At 42.1% G+C, this 17,388-nt stretch overlaps 1 protein-coding gene across 1 annotated transcript in view; it reads left to right on the top strand.

The window, feature by feature from the left end:
* LOC307009927 (uncharacterized protein) overlaps positions 1–17,388 on the top strand; it is a gene marked incomplete at its 3' end in the record, with an annotated part of 130,676 nt that overhangs the window by 37,414 nt on the left and 75,874 nt on the right. Inside the window, exon 5 of the mRNA XM_079634148.1 lies at positions 16,995–17,333. Within this exon, the coding sequence (XP_079490274.1) occupies positions 16,995–17,333 (339 nt within the window). The remainder of the gene's footprint in view (positions 1–16,994; positions 17,334–17,388) is intronic.

The raw sequence follows: 17,388 nt of genomic DNA, 5'->3' as shown, positions 1-17,388 counted from the left end.
CTCAGGCAAAGAGAGATCTATATGCAGCTTTTACGTTAACAAAATAACAAAGGAAACAACTGGAATGGGGAGATTGGAGAAGACATAACACAACAGCTTCACAGCAACATAAAGACAATACCTGAACAAAGAACTGAGGGAACTAAAGGCATACTGTATATACATAAGCAAACAAGGAACTAAACAAGAGATCGGTGAATGAAATCTAGTAACTAGAACAAAAGAAACAGTAATGAGACACAGGAAAACAAACTAAAAGACTAAAGTTATGAAACGGAAACTAAGATAGAACGTCACAATTACAATTTTTGTTTCGCTTTGGTACATTTCTCGATTCGTCCTTAACATTTTCATACCATAAGTGCATTTCTCAATAGTGTCACGGGGAACATCCGTTTCTATGCACTGTGAGGCCCCGTTTACACGATGGGAAAATGCAGATATTTCTCTGCGTTTTGGCCTGTCATTTACACAAAAACGCCGTTTTTATCCCAGAAAACGATTATTTCTAAAAACTCCGGCCAAAGTGGAGATTTCTGAAAACGCCGGTTATGTGTTGTCGTGTCAACTGGGAGAAACGGGGTTTTAGGTTCTCTCTTGTCGATTCTGATGATTCTTATTGGCTTGCATGGCTTTATTCTTCTCCCTACACTGCCGCCCATAGGTTTGGCATAGTTATAAAGGCGCTCTACGGCGTATTTATGCGGGTTGTGTGCACGATGTTATTATTGAAAACGGAGGGGGGGAAATATTCGTTTCTCTAAATACCCAGCTATGTGTAAATGTGGCCTGAATCTGTTGACATGGCAGCGAGGCCAATTGCCTGAGTGACAGCAGGTGTGGGGCAATTACAGGGAACGCTGTGAGAGGGACACATATTGAGATGGGGCTTTAAAAACAGAGAGAAAACAGACTGTGAGGGTGGTTCTCCTCCCGTGTGATACTGTGCTCGTTGGCGGGTTGTTCTTTTTATTGAGGCTGGGCTGTGGAACGGGTGAAGATTGAAGCTGAGTAGTAGGAAGAAAAGGGTGAAGGATTTGTCAGCGAACACCTAAGGAATATCGTCAGCAGTGGGAAGGACGCAAAGTGATGAGTATTGGATCCGTTGTTTATATGCACTAACACTGAAGTGGTGTTGACAGTTTGGAAAGTGAGTGGCACGAGTGAACTAGTACACCGAGTGAATTGTTGATCTGTCTCCAACTTCTGTCCTCTCCTTGCCGAATGTGATAATCGCTGCACCGTTCTTCTGCTTTTCCTGGAGCGAAGTCAAGCCCTGGCCAAAGACGAGATCCGATCTGGTGGGAGAAAGACCGGTGGGTGAGTGCTGGCCCGAATGCACGGTGTGCGAGTGGAATTGCAGTGCCTGAAGTGACGATTCACACGGTTTGTGCTGTGAAGTGAAATTATTGTGTGGAGAAGTAATAGAAGTCTGCCGTGCACTCTTCTCCTACAGTCTTCCACCCGCTGTCTCTAAAGAAGGGTTTTGATAAAACAAGCGCCCAACTTCCTGCGTTGAGAAGACCCGGCTCCGTTAATGCTGAGTGCCTCATATATTGTTGAACTGTTAGAACCGTGCTGTGTTTGTTCCAGTGCCCAGCGAAGCGGAGCGTTGCGCTCCAAGTGTCCTCCCCGCCTGGTGGTCTCCACACGCCTCTTTGAAGCCTCTGTCCTGTCCAGAAAAGGAGAAGGTAATTCAGCTGAATGTTCCATAAACTGTTGAATAGTTAAAGTCTTGCTGTATTATTCCAGCGCCCAGCCAAGTGGAGCGTTGCGCTCCAAGTGTCCTCCCCGCCTGGTGGTCGCCACACGCCTCCTTGAAGCCTCTGCCCTGTTCAGAAGAAGAGAAGGTATTTCAGCCGAATGTTTCATGTACTGTTGAACCGTTAAGACCTTGCTGTGCTGTTCCAGTGCTCAGCCGAAGTGGAGCGTTTTGCATCGGACGATATATAAGAGGACAGATTGGGAAAGGACTCCCTACTAGGAAGAAAATGCTATGATGAGGTGAAACCCCCCGGTGTCCGGTGAGTTCTGTTCTAAATTGTTCAATGCCAGTTGGGACTCTATCGCCAACCGTATATACAGTTTGGATGCACGGTTTGTCAGTGGAGCGGAGCGAGTCGACTGGGGGCTACGATAAGAGACCCTATTCACTGTGAGTTGATGTGAGTTGCAGTACCTAATGTGAAGTGAACACGTGTGATCATTTGAAGTGACTGACTTATGCACTAGTGTGGAAACTGAAGTTTTATGTCTGCCTGCTCTCAGTCGTCTCCTCGTAGGCTCCGAAGGCCGAACTGGAATTTACTAACTGTTGTGTATTGAGTATACGCTCTGCAGGAATGCCACTTTGTCCTGTCCAAGTGGAAGAGGATTTGTGAGAAATAGTTTTCTGCCACCGAATGCTGTCATCGCTGCTCTGTGGTAAGAAGATTCAGTTGCTGAATGTTCAGTCTGTTATTCATCACGTTTGCTCTGTGAACATAGAGAAACTGCCCTCTGCTATTAAATGCTGTTGTTGCTGTCCTGTGGAGAGAAAGCCCAGCTGTAGACGACTGAAGCCTGTATACCCTTCTGGGGTTCTGTGAACATAGAGACACTGCCCTCTGCCCTTGAATACTGCCATCGTTGCTCTGTGAGAAGTCGTCTTCTGCCATCGAATGCTGTCATCGTTGCTCTGTGGTAAGAAGATTCAGTTGATGAATGTTCAGTCTGTTATTCGTCACGTTTGCTCTGTGAACATAGAGAAACTGCCCTGCTGGTGTCAGTAGCCATCATTGTCCTGAGGGGAAGAGGCTGATTGGCGCTGTGGCCTGACTGTTGTGGAGGGAGCGAGGGAGTCCTTCGGGGGACCATCCTTGACGGAGTACTGGAGCCCGGCCGACGATTCTCTTCCTTTGCTGTCAATGTTCCACTAACGCTTGCTCCGTTATTTACCTCCAGCCGAAGAGAAGTTGCTGCGCAGACCCCCGCCCGTGCCTGAGCCACTACTTACCTTCCATACTTACCCCCAGCAGAAGAGGAGTTGATGTGCAGACCCCCGCCCGTGCCTGAGCCATTACTTACCTTCCATACTTACCTCCAGCCGAAGAGGAGTTGCTGTGCAAACCCCCACCAGTGCCTGAGCCATTACTTACCTTCCATACTTACCTCCAGCCGAAGAGGAGTTGCTGTGCAGACCCCCGCCCGTGCCTGAGCCACTACTTACCTTCCATACTTACCCCCAGCCGAAGAGGAGTTGCTGTGCAGACCCCCGCCCGTGCCTGAGCCATTACTTACCTTCCATACTTACCCCCAGCCGAAGAGGAGTTGCTGTGCAAACCCCCACCAGTGCCTGAGCTATTACTTACCTTCCATACTTACCTCCAGCCGAAGAGGAGTTGCTGTGCAGACCCCCGCCCGTGCCTGAGCTATTACTTGCCTTCCATACTTACCCCCAGCCGAAGAGGAGTTGCTGTGCAAACCCCCACCAGTGCCTGAGCTATTACTTACCTTCCATACTTACCTCCAGCCGAAGAGGAGTTGCTGTGCAGACCCCCGCCCGTGCCTGAGCCATTACGTACCGTCCATTACTTACCTCCAGCCGAAGAGGAGTTGCTGTGCAAACCCCCACCAGTGCCTGAGCCATTACGTACCGTCCATTACTTACCTCCAGCCGAAGAGGAGTTGCTGTGCAGATCCCCGCCCGTGCCTGAGCCATTACTTGCCTGCCATTACTTACCTCCAGCCGAAGAGGAGTTGCTGTGCAAATCCCTACCAGTGCCTGAGCCACCACTTACTCTCCATTACTTACCTCCAGCCGAAGAGGAGTTGCTGTGCAAACCCCCACCAGTGCCCGAGCCATTACTTACCATCCATTACTTATCTTCCAGTACTTACCTCCAGCCGAAGAGGAGTCGCTGTGCAAGCCCCCGTCCATTCTGAGCATTTACCTACCCCCCACTACCTACCTCCAGCCGAAGAGGAGTTGCTGTACAACCCCCGCCAGTGCCTGAGCTATCACTTACTCTCCATTGCTTACGTCAGGCTGAAGAGGAACCACCGTGCGGAGCTTTAACCGCGATTGCTCCATTGCGTACTTCTGTCGCGAAGGACTGAAGGGTGACCCACCCACGCCACCTGCTGGATAGAAAAGGAGATTGGACATGTTTTAAGTAAATAAAAATAAACGTTCTCTATCATTACCTTGTCTGCTCCTTTGTGTCTCTGGGTAACTCCTCGAGGTGGTACGTTGCTGAAGGGGAGGGAAGTCCACCCCGACCTGTGACATAAAGCTCACTTTAAACCACCACCGAGTATTTGTACCATATTCAGGTCGCGGTTTAAAATGGTTTTAAGTCATAAAAAGATGTTGAAATATGGTATAATAAAGCAATTTATATGCAGCTAATGGCTACACCTTGCTTGGCAATACTGTAAACATTCTTAATTCATATGAAAATACCCAAAATCGCACGAAAATCACACACAAACCACATAAACTCGAAATCCTGCATTTATTAGCTTCTTGTTTCAGGTGAAGATATGTGTCTTAGCTTTGTTATCACGGATAACAGGACCGCGTCATGCAGAAGGGCAGGATTATTGTCACGTTGAACCACGTGAGATGATTGACAGCTGTACAGCGAATGAGACTTGCGTACATTACTGACACAAATCAGGAAGAGGAGACCCAGATCTCTCTGTGTTCGCTGTTTGAGTTTAACATAAACACTATCAAGTCTTAAATCTTTCTAATGATGCTAGGTTTGTCCAGATAAAATAAGAGTGTGATGTTTTAACGAGTAATGAATGTTGAACAACAATCTGTTGTGATCAACAATGTGATCTTTGCCGTGAAAGGGGTTACATTTGTGTTTTTGGTGATGCAGTTCTGTAGGTGGCGCTATCACATTAAACTAGGGTCCTGGAACTGCGTTCCTAGAAATGGGGTCCTGAAATTGCAGCCTCCCGTTGTGCAGGAATACTCTTCTCCAATCATTTACCCTGAATCACTGAACTCATATGGAGTACAATTCATGAGTTAGGTTACCTTTATTAACTATAACAGTACTGGTCTTGTACACCATAATATTATTAACTTTTACAATGCAATCCAAATAATTTCTAAAAAGTTTCTCTTGTTCAAAAAAGAGACACACAGATATCAAGAATCAGCCTGTGCATCTCAACAATGGTGACATTTATAAAGCATGTTGTAGTGCATTCTGGGTTGCACCAATCAAAACTCATTCATGGCTCCCATCATGCATTGCAGCATTAATAAATAATGAGCTTATGGTCAGAGGTGATCTGTTTGTCACCATTGCTGAGAGTCATACGCTAAATCTTGATGTCTGCGTGTATACATAATATTTTTATTTGTATTTATATTGATTTGATTGTTTGAATTTTGTTGAAAATCCTAAAAATATAATGCAGCTGAAATTAATATAACAAATCTAACTCAGATTTTGGAATTTATATGAGTTCAGTGATTCAGGTTAAATGATTGTGAAATAATGATTATGTTAAAACACAACCAACACCATCAGATCACTGTTTCTCTTTGTTCATCTGCTGTTATAATTCATGTACAGCAGCCAAACAAAACTTACAGTTAACAATTAAAGGGTCAAGAGCCCAACTAAAACACACACTGATCTCCATAATGGTGACTTTAATTATGGTTTTCTCCTTCAGTGATTCTGCTTGTTAACATCAGGTGTCTTCAATTCTTACTGAAGGAATTTGTTCAATAACTTTATGGCCATGTCAATATTGCTGAAATCCATTGTTAAATATACCAGTTTAAAATGTAAAACTTACATGCTGCTCCGTAAAGGTGATTACAGTTTTAATGTATTTTTTACAGAATTGTTCTGGCAACCAAAGTTGCCAGCATTATTCCGTAAAAAATACGGGATTTTTTTTACAGTGTATCTTAAATACTGTTGCCATGGCAACGCATCAAACTTTAATATTCTTTTTTAAAGTTTTTGAGACTCTTAGCATACTTGAAATTGCATGAAACTCGACAGACACTTTACATTTATTGCCTAGTACACTTGTGCAAAGTTTCAGAAACGGGCGTGGTAAGGGGCTCAGTAGCGCCACCTTTAGTCAAAAATGGGGTATTAGTTTTACCTACAGTAACAAAAATCGGTATCTATATTTATCTCCCCAAGCCGGACAACTTTCTAATTGACAGTCATTAGCTCCGACCAACAGGAAGTCAGATATTTTGGTTTGAATGTGATTTGATGGGAATTTTGCCAGTCTCTCTCAGTGTCTGTGTGTGTGTGTGAGGAGGGGGGCTTTATTTTAACCCTTTCTCTGCTGTGTGGGACTTCTCTGGCACTTTTGAGGGCCTTAACATGCTCGAAAACTCTTGAAATTTTGCACACAGGTCAGAACCCGCGGCCATCAGGGCCAGGCTGAAGCTGGTACCCGGGCGTGGCAGGGGGGCTCGGCAGCGCCCCCTGGAATGGGATTCAAAAACATGTCCATATATCAAACACGTTTGCATGTAATAATATGAAACTCGGTACACATATAGATCTCATCGGGCCGAACAACTTTCGTGCTCTAAGTTTTACGCCAGTCCAACAGGAAGTCGGCTATTATGGGCTGTATGGAAACGCATGTTCTGGCATTTGAAACACTTCTCCCAGAGAATTCATCCGATGACCACGAAACTCGGTGTGCATGAAGTCAAGACATGGAGGATGCTAAATTGCGGACGGATTTTTGATATCTCGAACGGTTTGGCCGTGGCGAGAAAACGAATTTATGATTAAAAAAGGATGCATAAAGTGTGTTATAACTTAGTTATAGTTTTACCTACAGTTACAAAACTCAGCGTGTATATTGATCTTATCAAGCCGAACAACTTTCTAATTTACAGTCATTAGCTCCGACCAACAGAAAGTCAGATATTGTGGTTTGAATGTGAATTGTGTCTCTCTCTGTCTCTCTGCCATTCTGTGTGTGTGTGTGTCTGTCTGTGTGGGGTGGGGAGGGGAGGGGGGGATCTGTGTATGTGTGTGTGTGTGAGGAGGGGGGCTAGTTTAGTTTAACCCTTTCTCTGCTGTGTGCAAAATCTCGGGCACTTTTGGGGCCCTTAACGTGCTCGAAAACTCTTGAAATTTTGCACACAGGTCAGAACCCGCGACCATCAGGGCCAGGCTGAAGCTGGTACCCGGGTGTGGCAGGGGGGCTCGACAGCGCCCCCTGGAATGGGATTCAAACACTTGTCCGTATATCAAACACGCTTGCATGTAATAATATGAAACTCGGTACACATTTAGATCTCATCGGGCCGAACAACTTTCGTGCTCTAAGTTTTACGCCAGCCCAACAGGAAGTCGGCTATTGTGGGTGGTATGAAAACGCATGCCCCTGGAATTTGAAACACTCTTTCTAGAAAATTCATCCAATCGCAACCAAACTCGGTCAGCCTGACGACAAGACATTGAGGATACTAAATTGCTGACGGATTTTTGATATCTCGAACAGTTTGGCCGTGGCGAGGAAACGAAATTATGACGAGTAAAGAGAAACACGATCTGTTATAACGTCTTCATACATTTATTGATCTTGATGAAACTTCAGTAGCGTGTTTGTTGTAAGAGAGCGATCACATGGATGTAACTAATGTGAGTCCCCCCCCTTTTCTGTGTGTGTTTGGAGGGGAGCAGAAAGACTCACACTGATACAAGCTCTAAAGCAGACTTCTTCTCGACAGTCAAAGCGGGGTTACGTTATTGCCCGTCGTGCACAGGAACCCGAAAGGCAACGGGGTGGCGGCTTTTTATATATATATATATATATATTTTATTATTATTATTATTATTTTACTACCTTTTGGGCACTTTTGGGGGCCTTAACGTGCTCAAAAACTCTTGCAACTTTGCACACGGGTCAGAACCGGCGGCCATTAGGGCCGCGCTGAAGCTGGTACCCAGGCGTGGCAGGGGGGCTCGACAGCGCCCCCTGGAATGGGATTCAAAAACATGTCCATATATCAAACACGCTTGCATGTAATAATATGAAACTCGGTACACATATAGATCTCATCGGGCCGAACAACTTTCGTGCTCTAAGTTTTACGCCAGTCCAACAGGAAGTCGGCTATTATGGGTTGTATGGAAACGCATGTTCTGGCATTTGAAACACTTCTCGCAGAGAATTCATCCGATGACCACGAAACTCGGTGTGCATGAAGTCAAGACATGGAGGATGATAAATTGCGAGGGGATTTTTGATATCTCGAACGGTTTGGCCGTGGCGAGGAAACAAATTTATGGCGAATATTGGAAACAGGAAGTGTGTTATAACATCCTCATACATTAATTGATCTTGATGAAACTTCAGCAGTGTGTTTGTTGTAAGAGGCCCATCACATGGATGTGACTATTGTGAGTCAAAGTTATAGCGCCACCAACTGGCAGCAGGAAGTGTGTCACTTTCAAAATGCTTTGAAATCACCCTCTTATTTTTACCGATTTGCTTCAAACTTCATCTGTATAATGTAAACACACGGCAGATGTAGACCTGTGAAAGGATTATTGATATCTTAAATACTGTTGCCATGGCAACGCATCAAACTTTAATATTCTTTTTTAAAGTTTTTGAGACTCTTAGCATACTTGAAATTGCATGAAACTCGACAGACACTTTACATTTATTGCCTAGTACACTTGTGCAAAGTTTCAGAAACGGGCGTGGTAAGGGGCTCAGTAGCGCCACCTTTAGTCAAAAATGGGGTATTAGTTTTACCTACAGTAACAAAAATCGGTATCTATATTTATCTCCACGAGCCGGACAACTTTCTAATTTACGGTCATTAGCTCCGACCAACAGGAAGTCAGATATTTTGGTTTGAATGTGATTTGATGGGAATTTTGCCAGTCTCTCTCAGTGTCTGTGTGTGTGAGAGAGGAGGGGGGCTTTATTTTAACCCTTTCTCTGCTGTGTGGGACTTCTCGGGCACTTTTGGGGCCCTTAACGTGCTCGAAAACTCTTGAAACTTTGCACACAGGTCAGAACCCGCGGCCATCAGGGCCGTCCTGAAGCTGGTACCCGGGCGTGGCAGGGGAGCTCAACAGCGCCCCCTTGAACGTGGTCCGAAAACTTGGTCCATATATCAAACACGTTTGCATGTAATAATATGAAACTCGGTATACATATAGATCTCATCGGGCCGAACAACTTTCGTGCTCTAAGTTTTACGCCAGTCCAACAGGAAGTCGGCTATTATGGGTTGTTTAAAAACGAATCCCCCTGGAATTTTATATACTCCTCCAAGAAAAATTATCCTATCGCCACCAAACTCGGTCAACATGAAGTAAAGACATTGAGGACGCTAAATTGCGGACGGATTTTTGATATCTCGAACGGTTTGGCCGTGGCGAGGAAACGAAGTTATGGCGAGAAAAGAAAAACACAATGTGTTATAACGTCTTCATACATTTATTGATCTTGATGAAACTTCAGCAGTGTGTTTGTTGTAAGAGGGCGATCACATGGATGTGACACACACAGACAGCCCCCCCTTTTCTGTGTGTGTTTGGAGGGGAGCAGAAAGACTCACACTGATACAAGCTCTAAAGCAGACTTCTTCTCGACAGTCAAAGCGGGGTTACGTTATTGCCCGTCGTGCACAGGAACCCGAACCCCGTGGCGGCTTTTTTTATATATATATATATATATATATATATATATATATATAAATAAATATAGCTGCAAGCAGCGATGGAGGGCCCAAGCCGGTGGCAGCGCCAGCCCGGTGCCTTTAGTGTAACTAAAGGCACCAGGGTGGCGGTGCCACCGGCTTGGGCCCGTAATCGCTGCTTGCAGCTATATTTATTATTATTATTATTATTTTACTACCTTTTGGGCACTTTTGGGGGCCTTAACGTGCTCAAAAACTCTTGAAACTTTGCACAAATGTCAGAACCCGTGGCCATTAGGACCGCACTGAAGCTGGTACCCGGGCGTGGCAGGGGTGCTCGACAGCGCCCCCTGGAATGGGATTCAAAAACATGTCCATATATCAAACACGCTTGCATGTAATAATATGAAACTCGGTACACATATAGATCTCATCGGGCCGAACAACTTTCGTGCTCTAAGTTTTACGCCAGTCCAACAGGAAGTCGGCTATTATGGGCTGTATGGAAACGCATGTTCTGGCATTTGAAACACTTCTCCCAGAGAATTCATCCGATGACCACGAAACTCTGTGTGCATGAAGTCAAGACATGGAGGATGCTAAATTGCGAGGGGATTTTTGATATCTCGAACGGTTTGGCCGTGGCGAGGAAACGAATTTATGATTAAAAAAGGATGCATAAAGTGTGTTATAACTTAGTTATAGTTTTACCTACAGTAACAAAACTCAGCGTGTATTTTGATCTTATCAAGCCGAACAACTTTCTAATTTACAGTCATTAGCTCCGACCAACAGAAAGTCAGATATTGTGGTTTGAATGTGAATTGTGTCTCTCTCTGTCTCTCTGCCATTCTGTGTGTGTGTGTCTGTCTGTGTGGGGTGGGGAGGGGAGGGGGGATCTGTGTGTGTGTGTGTGATGAGGGGGGCTAGTTTAGTTTAACCCTTTCTCTGCTGTGTGCAAAATCTCTGGCACTTTTGAGGGCCTTAACGTGCTCGAAAACTCTTGAAATTTTGCACACAGGTCAGAACCCGCGGCCATCAGGGCCGGGCTGAAGCTGGTACCCGGGTGTGGCATGGGGGCTCGACAGCGCCCCCTGGAATGGGATTCAAACACTTGTCCGTATATCAAACACGCTTGCATGTAATAATATGAAACTCGGTACACATTTAGATCTCATCGGGCCGAACAACTTTCGTGCTCTAAGTTTTACGCCAGCCCAACAGGAAGTCGGCTATTGTGGGTGGTATGAAAACGCATGGGGCACTTTTGGGGCCCTTAACGTGCTCGAAAACTCTTGAAACTTTGCACACAGGTCAGAACCTGCGGCCATCAGGGCCGGCCTGAAGCTGGTACCCGGGCGTGGCAGGGGAGCTCAACAGCGCCCCCTTGAACGTGGTCCAAAAACTTGGTCCATATATCAAACACGTTTGCATGTAATAATATGAAACTCGGTACACATATAGATTTAATCGGGCCGAACAACTTTCGTGGTCTAAGTTTTACGCCAGTCCAACAGGAAGTCGGCTATTATGGGTTGTTTAAAAACGAATCCCCCTGGAATTTTATATACTCCTCCTAGAAAATTATTTCGATCGCCACCAAACTCGGTCAGCATGAAGTCAAGACATTGAGGATACTAAATTGTGGACGGATTTTTGATATCTCGAATGGTTTGGCCATGGCGAGGAAACGAATTTATGGCGAGAAAAGAGAAACACGATGTGTTATAACGTCTTCATACATTAACTGATCTTGATGAAACTTCAGTAGCGTGTTTGTTGTAAGAGAGCGATCACATGGATGTAACTAATGTGAGTCAAAGTTATAGCGCCACCAACTGGCAGCAGGAAGTGTGTTACTTTCAAGATGCTTTTGACTAAAGTGGGGGGGGTTATTTTTACCTACAGTCACAAAACTCGGTATGTATTTTGTGCACATCGAGCCGGACAACTTTCTCATTTACAGTCATTAGCTCCGACCAACAGGAAGTCAGATATTTTGGTTTGAATGTGGTTTTGTCTCTCTCTGACAGAGTTCCCCCTGCCATTCTGTGTGTGTGTGTGTGTGTGTGTGTGTGCGTGTGTGTGCGTGTGTGTGCGTGTGTGTGTGTGCGTGTGTGTGCGTGTGTGTGTGTCCGTCTGTCTGTCCGTCTGATATGTGCCCTCGATGTGCACTTTTGCAGAACCCACACTGATGCAAGCTCTAAAGCAGACTTCTCTCAACAGTCAAAGCGGAGTTACGTTATTGCCCGTCGTGCACAGGAACCCTAAAGGCACCGGGGTGGCGGTTTTTATATATATATATATATATATATAAATAAATAAATAAATAAATATAGCTGCAAGCAGCGATGGAGGGCCCTAGCCGGTGTCACCGCCACCTCGGTGCCTTTACTAGGCAATAAATGTGATATGCTGTAGAAAAAGCCCACATTCTTACAATATCATACCATTTTCCATTAAAACAGTAATATACAGGAATATACCTACAGGAATATACTGTGAATTAACAGCGCTCAAAGTCGACACTCAGAGGCTGTTTTCCCAATCACACCCTATACCCTCATTCACTATTGCCTACACTAGTTCACTAATATAGTCCACTTGAATGAAAAGAAGTGAGAGAATTGAGACACTGATGAACACCTGATAAGCAGAATCACTGAAGGACAGAGAAACAAGAACAGAAAAAAGAGAAACGCAAGAACTATAACTGACTTCCAGCCACACTGAGTGTGAAACCAGTTTAACATTATTTATTTCAAGTTATTGTTGAGAATGAACAGGGATTTAGTTAATAATAAGGTTGTTGTCACCATGATGGAGATCAGTATTTGCTTTAGTTGGTCTCTTGTACCTTGACTTAAAAACTTTTTCCAGTCTTCTCTCTCTGGCTGTTGTAACAATGAGTTTATAAAGCTCATTTGCTATGGCAAGAAAAAGTCTAGGGAAGTTGATCAGGTGTTTACCTTTTTTGGTTTTGTGATGATGTCATAATCATTCATGAGTTTTTGCTCTTTTTTGTATGTAGGCTATGAATTTATGGGTTTAATACCATATATCTGAGAATCTACAACATGAAATCCAGCAAGATTTCTTTAATCAGGTCAACTGAATAATTTTTAAATCATATAGTGCATTAAAATTTTATTATCTCCTGCTTGTCTCAGGCACACACAGACATCAACAATCAGCGTATGAATCTCAAAAATGGTGATGATCAAAAGTTGAATATCGCAATGCATGCTGGGTACCAGGATAGTATAAAACTCCCAGCATGCTCTGCTGCATGAATAAAAAATAAAATAAAAATATTCCCACCATTGTTGAGATGCATGTTCTAATTTGTGATATCTCTGTGTTTCTACAAGACAGTGTAGCTCTGTTGTTTTAGGTTATGCTTGTGTTACAAATAAATTAGTCATTGTTGCTGTTGTTTCACAGTGATGGTAACATAACACTTTTGATTGACAATAAAACTATGTATGAGTGAGAATTAACTACTTAGTGAATGGACAGGCTATTTAGTGATTTTGTCATGATAGTGGATATAACCGCAATCATTCACAAACTGTGTGTGTTCACAAGTGTGACTTGCAAAAACACACCTCACGCAGCAAGAGAAAACATAATGTGTTGGCATCAGCGACCCAACTAAAGCAAACACTGATCTCTATAATGGTAACAAATCAAACATTTTCAATTTAACATCTCAATAACTACTTCTGTAGATGTATGACAGAAATAAAGTCAAACTGGTTAATAATACGTGTAATAATGTGTTATGGCTGGAAGTCAGTTGTAGTTCTTGTGTTTCTCTATTTTCTGTTCTTGTGTTCCTCTTTCCTTTAGTGATTCTGCTTGTTAACAGCAGGTGTTCATCACTAATGCTCAACAATCACTTACATATTCACGTAATTATCTCACTGCAACACTGCGTCAATGTTACTTTTTACTCTTTGTAGTGCGGATGTTGCTGTGGGGTTGAAAGGGTTAACAGTGTAAGATAAAAAGACACACCCACGAAAAGTATTTAAACAGTAATAAACTGTAAGTTATAAAACAGGTTTATACTGGCAACACTGTTGCCAGTAGTTTACTGTAAAATGTATTTTTTTGGGTCACCATTGTGCTGAAGAGTAGAGCCTGTGCTTCAGTCCAGCAGAAGATCTAGAAACATCGATGATATGCTGCATGTTGCTTTATTTAACAGGCGGTGACTGTAATTGCTGGTCAAGTGGAAATCTTTTTATGTACTTAAGTTTTTTAGTGGTTTCTAATGAAAGTTCTAACTCTTTTCTCACATTATTAATGCGTTACACATTTTAGTTAATACATTTAAATGACAGTTGGTCAATTATGGCAGTCGGTTTCTGCAAGTGAAATTAGTTTTAACTCGAGTTTTAATTTAGTGCATTTTACAGTAACAAACGGTATATTACAGTAAAATACTGTAGATTACAGTAAAGAACTGTACAATTAACAGTAAATTACTGGCAACAGTGTTGCCAGTATTTTACTGTAAAAAAACCCGGTAAGGTCTAACAGTGTGGGCTATCTAACTGGGACCCAGACCGTTTTGTCCTCGGTTTCCATGGTGGCCCTACATGGGTTTGCCCAGATGAAATGAACCCTGCTCAGTGTGCACACTACAGGCTGTTAAATGTAACACTGATCAGTGTTGGTGTTAATGAGGTAATTAAGTGATTGAATAATGATTGAGCATTATTGATGAACACCTGCTGTTAACAAGCAGAATCACTGAAGGAAAGAGAAACACAACTACTTCCAGCCACAGCCTTAGATGAAATCAACTGAAGATAAAATACACTAAATCCCTCAGGATCTGATTAAACAACTCCACAAACAGCATTACCAGCTTCACGTATTACTAACCAGGTTGACTTTATTTCTGGTAGACGTCTAAATAAGTTCTTATTGAGCTTTAACAGAGGTTAAGATGTTGATGATTTATTGAAAATAATAGTTTGGTTTGATGCCACCATTATGGTGATCAGCGTTTGCTTTAGTTGGGGTCTGACTTATTAGCATTAGTTTTTCTCTGCTCAGTTGTATCTGATTGTTATGTTAAGAACAGTAAGAGAAAATGCATTCAGATGCTATAAGCTGATTGATGATAAAAGTCTAATCATCATGCACTGTAAAAAATAAAACATAGATTTGATTTATATTTAATTAATTAAAATACAAATTACAAGCAATATTATTAATTAAATTTAACAAATTAGAATTGAGTAATAATTAATCAAGTTAATTCCTTAAATGTTAACCATTTAAAATGAGTAAAATTTACAAAATATATGTTATTCCCAACATTGAAGACACCTGATGTTAACAAGCAGAATCACTGAAGGAGAAAACCATAATGAAAGTCACCATTTTGGAGATGAATGTGTGTTTTAGTTGGGCTCTTGACCCTTAAATTATTAACTTTAAGTTTTGTTTGGCTGCAGTACATGAATTATAACAGCCAGAAGAACAAATAGAAACGTTGATATAATAAAAAATATATGTGTTTTCATTTTTAGGTGCACACAGACATCACGATTTAGCGTATGAATCTCAGCAATGGTGACAACCTCTGATCACAAGCTCATTATTTATTCATGCAGCAATGCATGATGGGAGCCATGAATGAGTTTTGATTGGTGCAACCCAGAATGCACTGCAACATGCATTATAAATGTCACCATTGTTGAGATGCACAGGCTGATTCATGATGTCTGTGTTTTTTTTTGTACAAGAGAAACTTTTTAGAAATTATTTGGATTACCTTGTAAAAGTTAAAAATATTACGGTGTACAATGCCCGTACTTCTATAGTTAAAAAAGATAACTTAACTCATAAAATGGACTCCATTTGAGTTCAGTAATTCAGGTCAAATGATTGTGAAATAATGATTATGTTAAAACACAACCAACACCACCAGATCACTGTTAGTTCATCTGGCTGTTATAATTCATGTACAGCAGCCAAACAAAATGAAAGTTAATTATTTAAGGGTGAAGAGCCCAACTAAAACACACACTCATCTCCATAATGGTGACTTTAATTATGGTTTTCTCCTTCACTGATTCTGCTTGTTAACAGCAGGTGTTCATCAATAATGCTCAATCATTATTCAATCACTTAATTACCTCATTAACACCAACACTGATCAGTGTTACATTTAACAGCCTGTAGTGTGCACACTGAGCAGGGTTCATTTCATCTGGGCAAACCCATGTAGGGCCACCATGGAAACCGAGGACAAAACTGTCTGGGTCCCAGTTAGATAGCCCAGGTCAAACCCATGTGGGCCCCACATGGCTGTGTTGGCTGTAGATAGATAGATAGATAGATAGATAGATAGATAGATAGATAGATAGATAGATAGATAGATAGATAGATAGATAGATAGATAGATAGATAGATAGATAGATAGATAGATAGATAGATAGATGTTTGTATGGGAGAGAGCAGGAGAAATAGAGATGTGTTTCCGCTTTTTGGGGCAAAACGTAAATAGTTTGTCATTTTTATCCCATTGTTTACCTTATTTGATTGGTCAGTGTCATTGTGTGTTTTGGTTATTTTGCTTCTGTAGGCTATAGGACCTTTAAAATAACTGAAATTGATATTGATATATCAAAGTGTATGGAACTGTAATGCTGTCAAGATCTGCCTATAGATCTACTTTAGTCGTGCGCTTCTCTGAAAATAATTGCACACCTTAGAACATCAACCAATCAGATTCAAGCATTCAACAGCCCCTTATACACAGTAATAATACAGTATGTATAGATAAAATGTAAGAAAAGTAATAACTTCCGCCTGAGTGCCTGAGCTGTAAAGAGTGACAGTAATTCAGTTGTATTGAACTGTGAGTGTGTGAAGGGTCCAGGAGTGATGAAACAATCTACGTGAGACTCGTTTGTGTGATCAATGACACTGAGAGCAGCAAGACCATTTAGGAAACCTATTTAAAAAAACAATCATTGTTTTTGAAATTCCCATTGGTGCTGCCAATATGGAGTAATTATATTTACTGTTGAAACTCATATTTGATCTTGTGTCCAGGGCTGCAGCTCATTGAGTGAATGTGGTTAACAAGGTTTTACGCTTCATACAGTTGAAAGTGCATCTGTTATCTTCTGCTAATCAATGTTGCTGAATATTAAGAATTATAGAAGAATAATCAACTGCAACTCTGACTTAAATGTTGTCTCTTGCACAGCTCTGTGTGTTTGTTTCAATTTTTGCGGTATTACAATATGTATACAAAAAAATCAGCCTCAAGATACTTCACATTAGAAACAAACTGTGTTTTTATTTTCAGGGTTCACTGTGACATATTCTCAATACACATTTATTCGTCTGGGATCTTCAGTGGTTTTGCGCTGTTATAGTGTTAAACCTTTACCAGTGAAGCATCTGAAGGTGGAGTGGAGGAGAAAAGACACTAAGGCTCTGGTTCATCTGTATAAAGATGGTGAGAGTCGAGCAGAAGAACAGGACGAAACTTATAAGAGTAGAGCTCATTTCTTTACTGATCAGATTCAACATGGAAACTTCTCCCTCCGTATGGACATTCTGACAGCTGAAGATAAAGGAGTATACACATGTACAGTTTACATCAAACAGAAGTCTGTGTTTTCAACTCAGTTAACTTTGAAGGGTAAGTGAATAGATTAATAAAAGTTGATGTGGTTTTAACCATTATAAAATTGATC

The sequence above is a fragment of the Phoxinus phoxinus genome (assembly GCF_949152265.1).
Source record: "Phoxinus phoxinus genome assembly, chromosome: 1".
Classification (NCBI taxonomy): domain Eukaryota; kingdom Metazoa; phylum Chordata; class Actinopteri; order Cypriniformes; family Leuciscidae; genus Phoxinus; species Phoxinus phoxinus.
The sequence above is the reverse complement of the archived record's forward strand: the minus strand, read 5'-3'. Positions and strand labels throughout refer to the sequence as shown.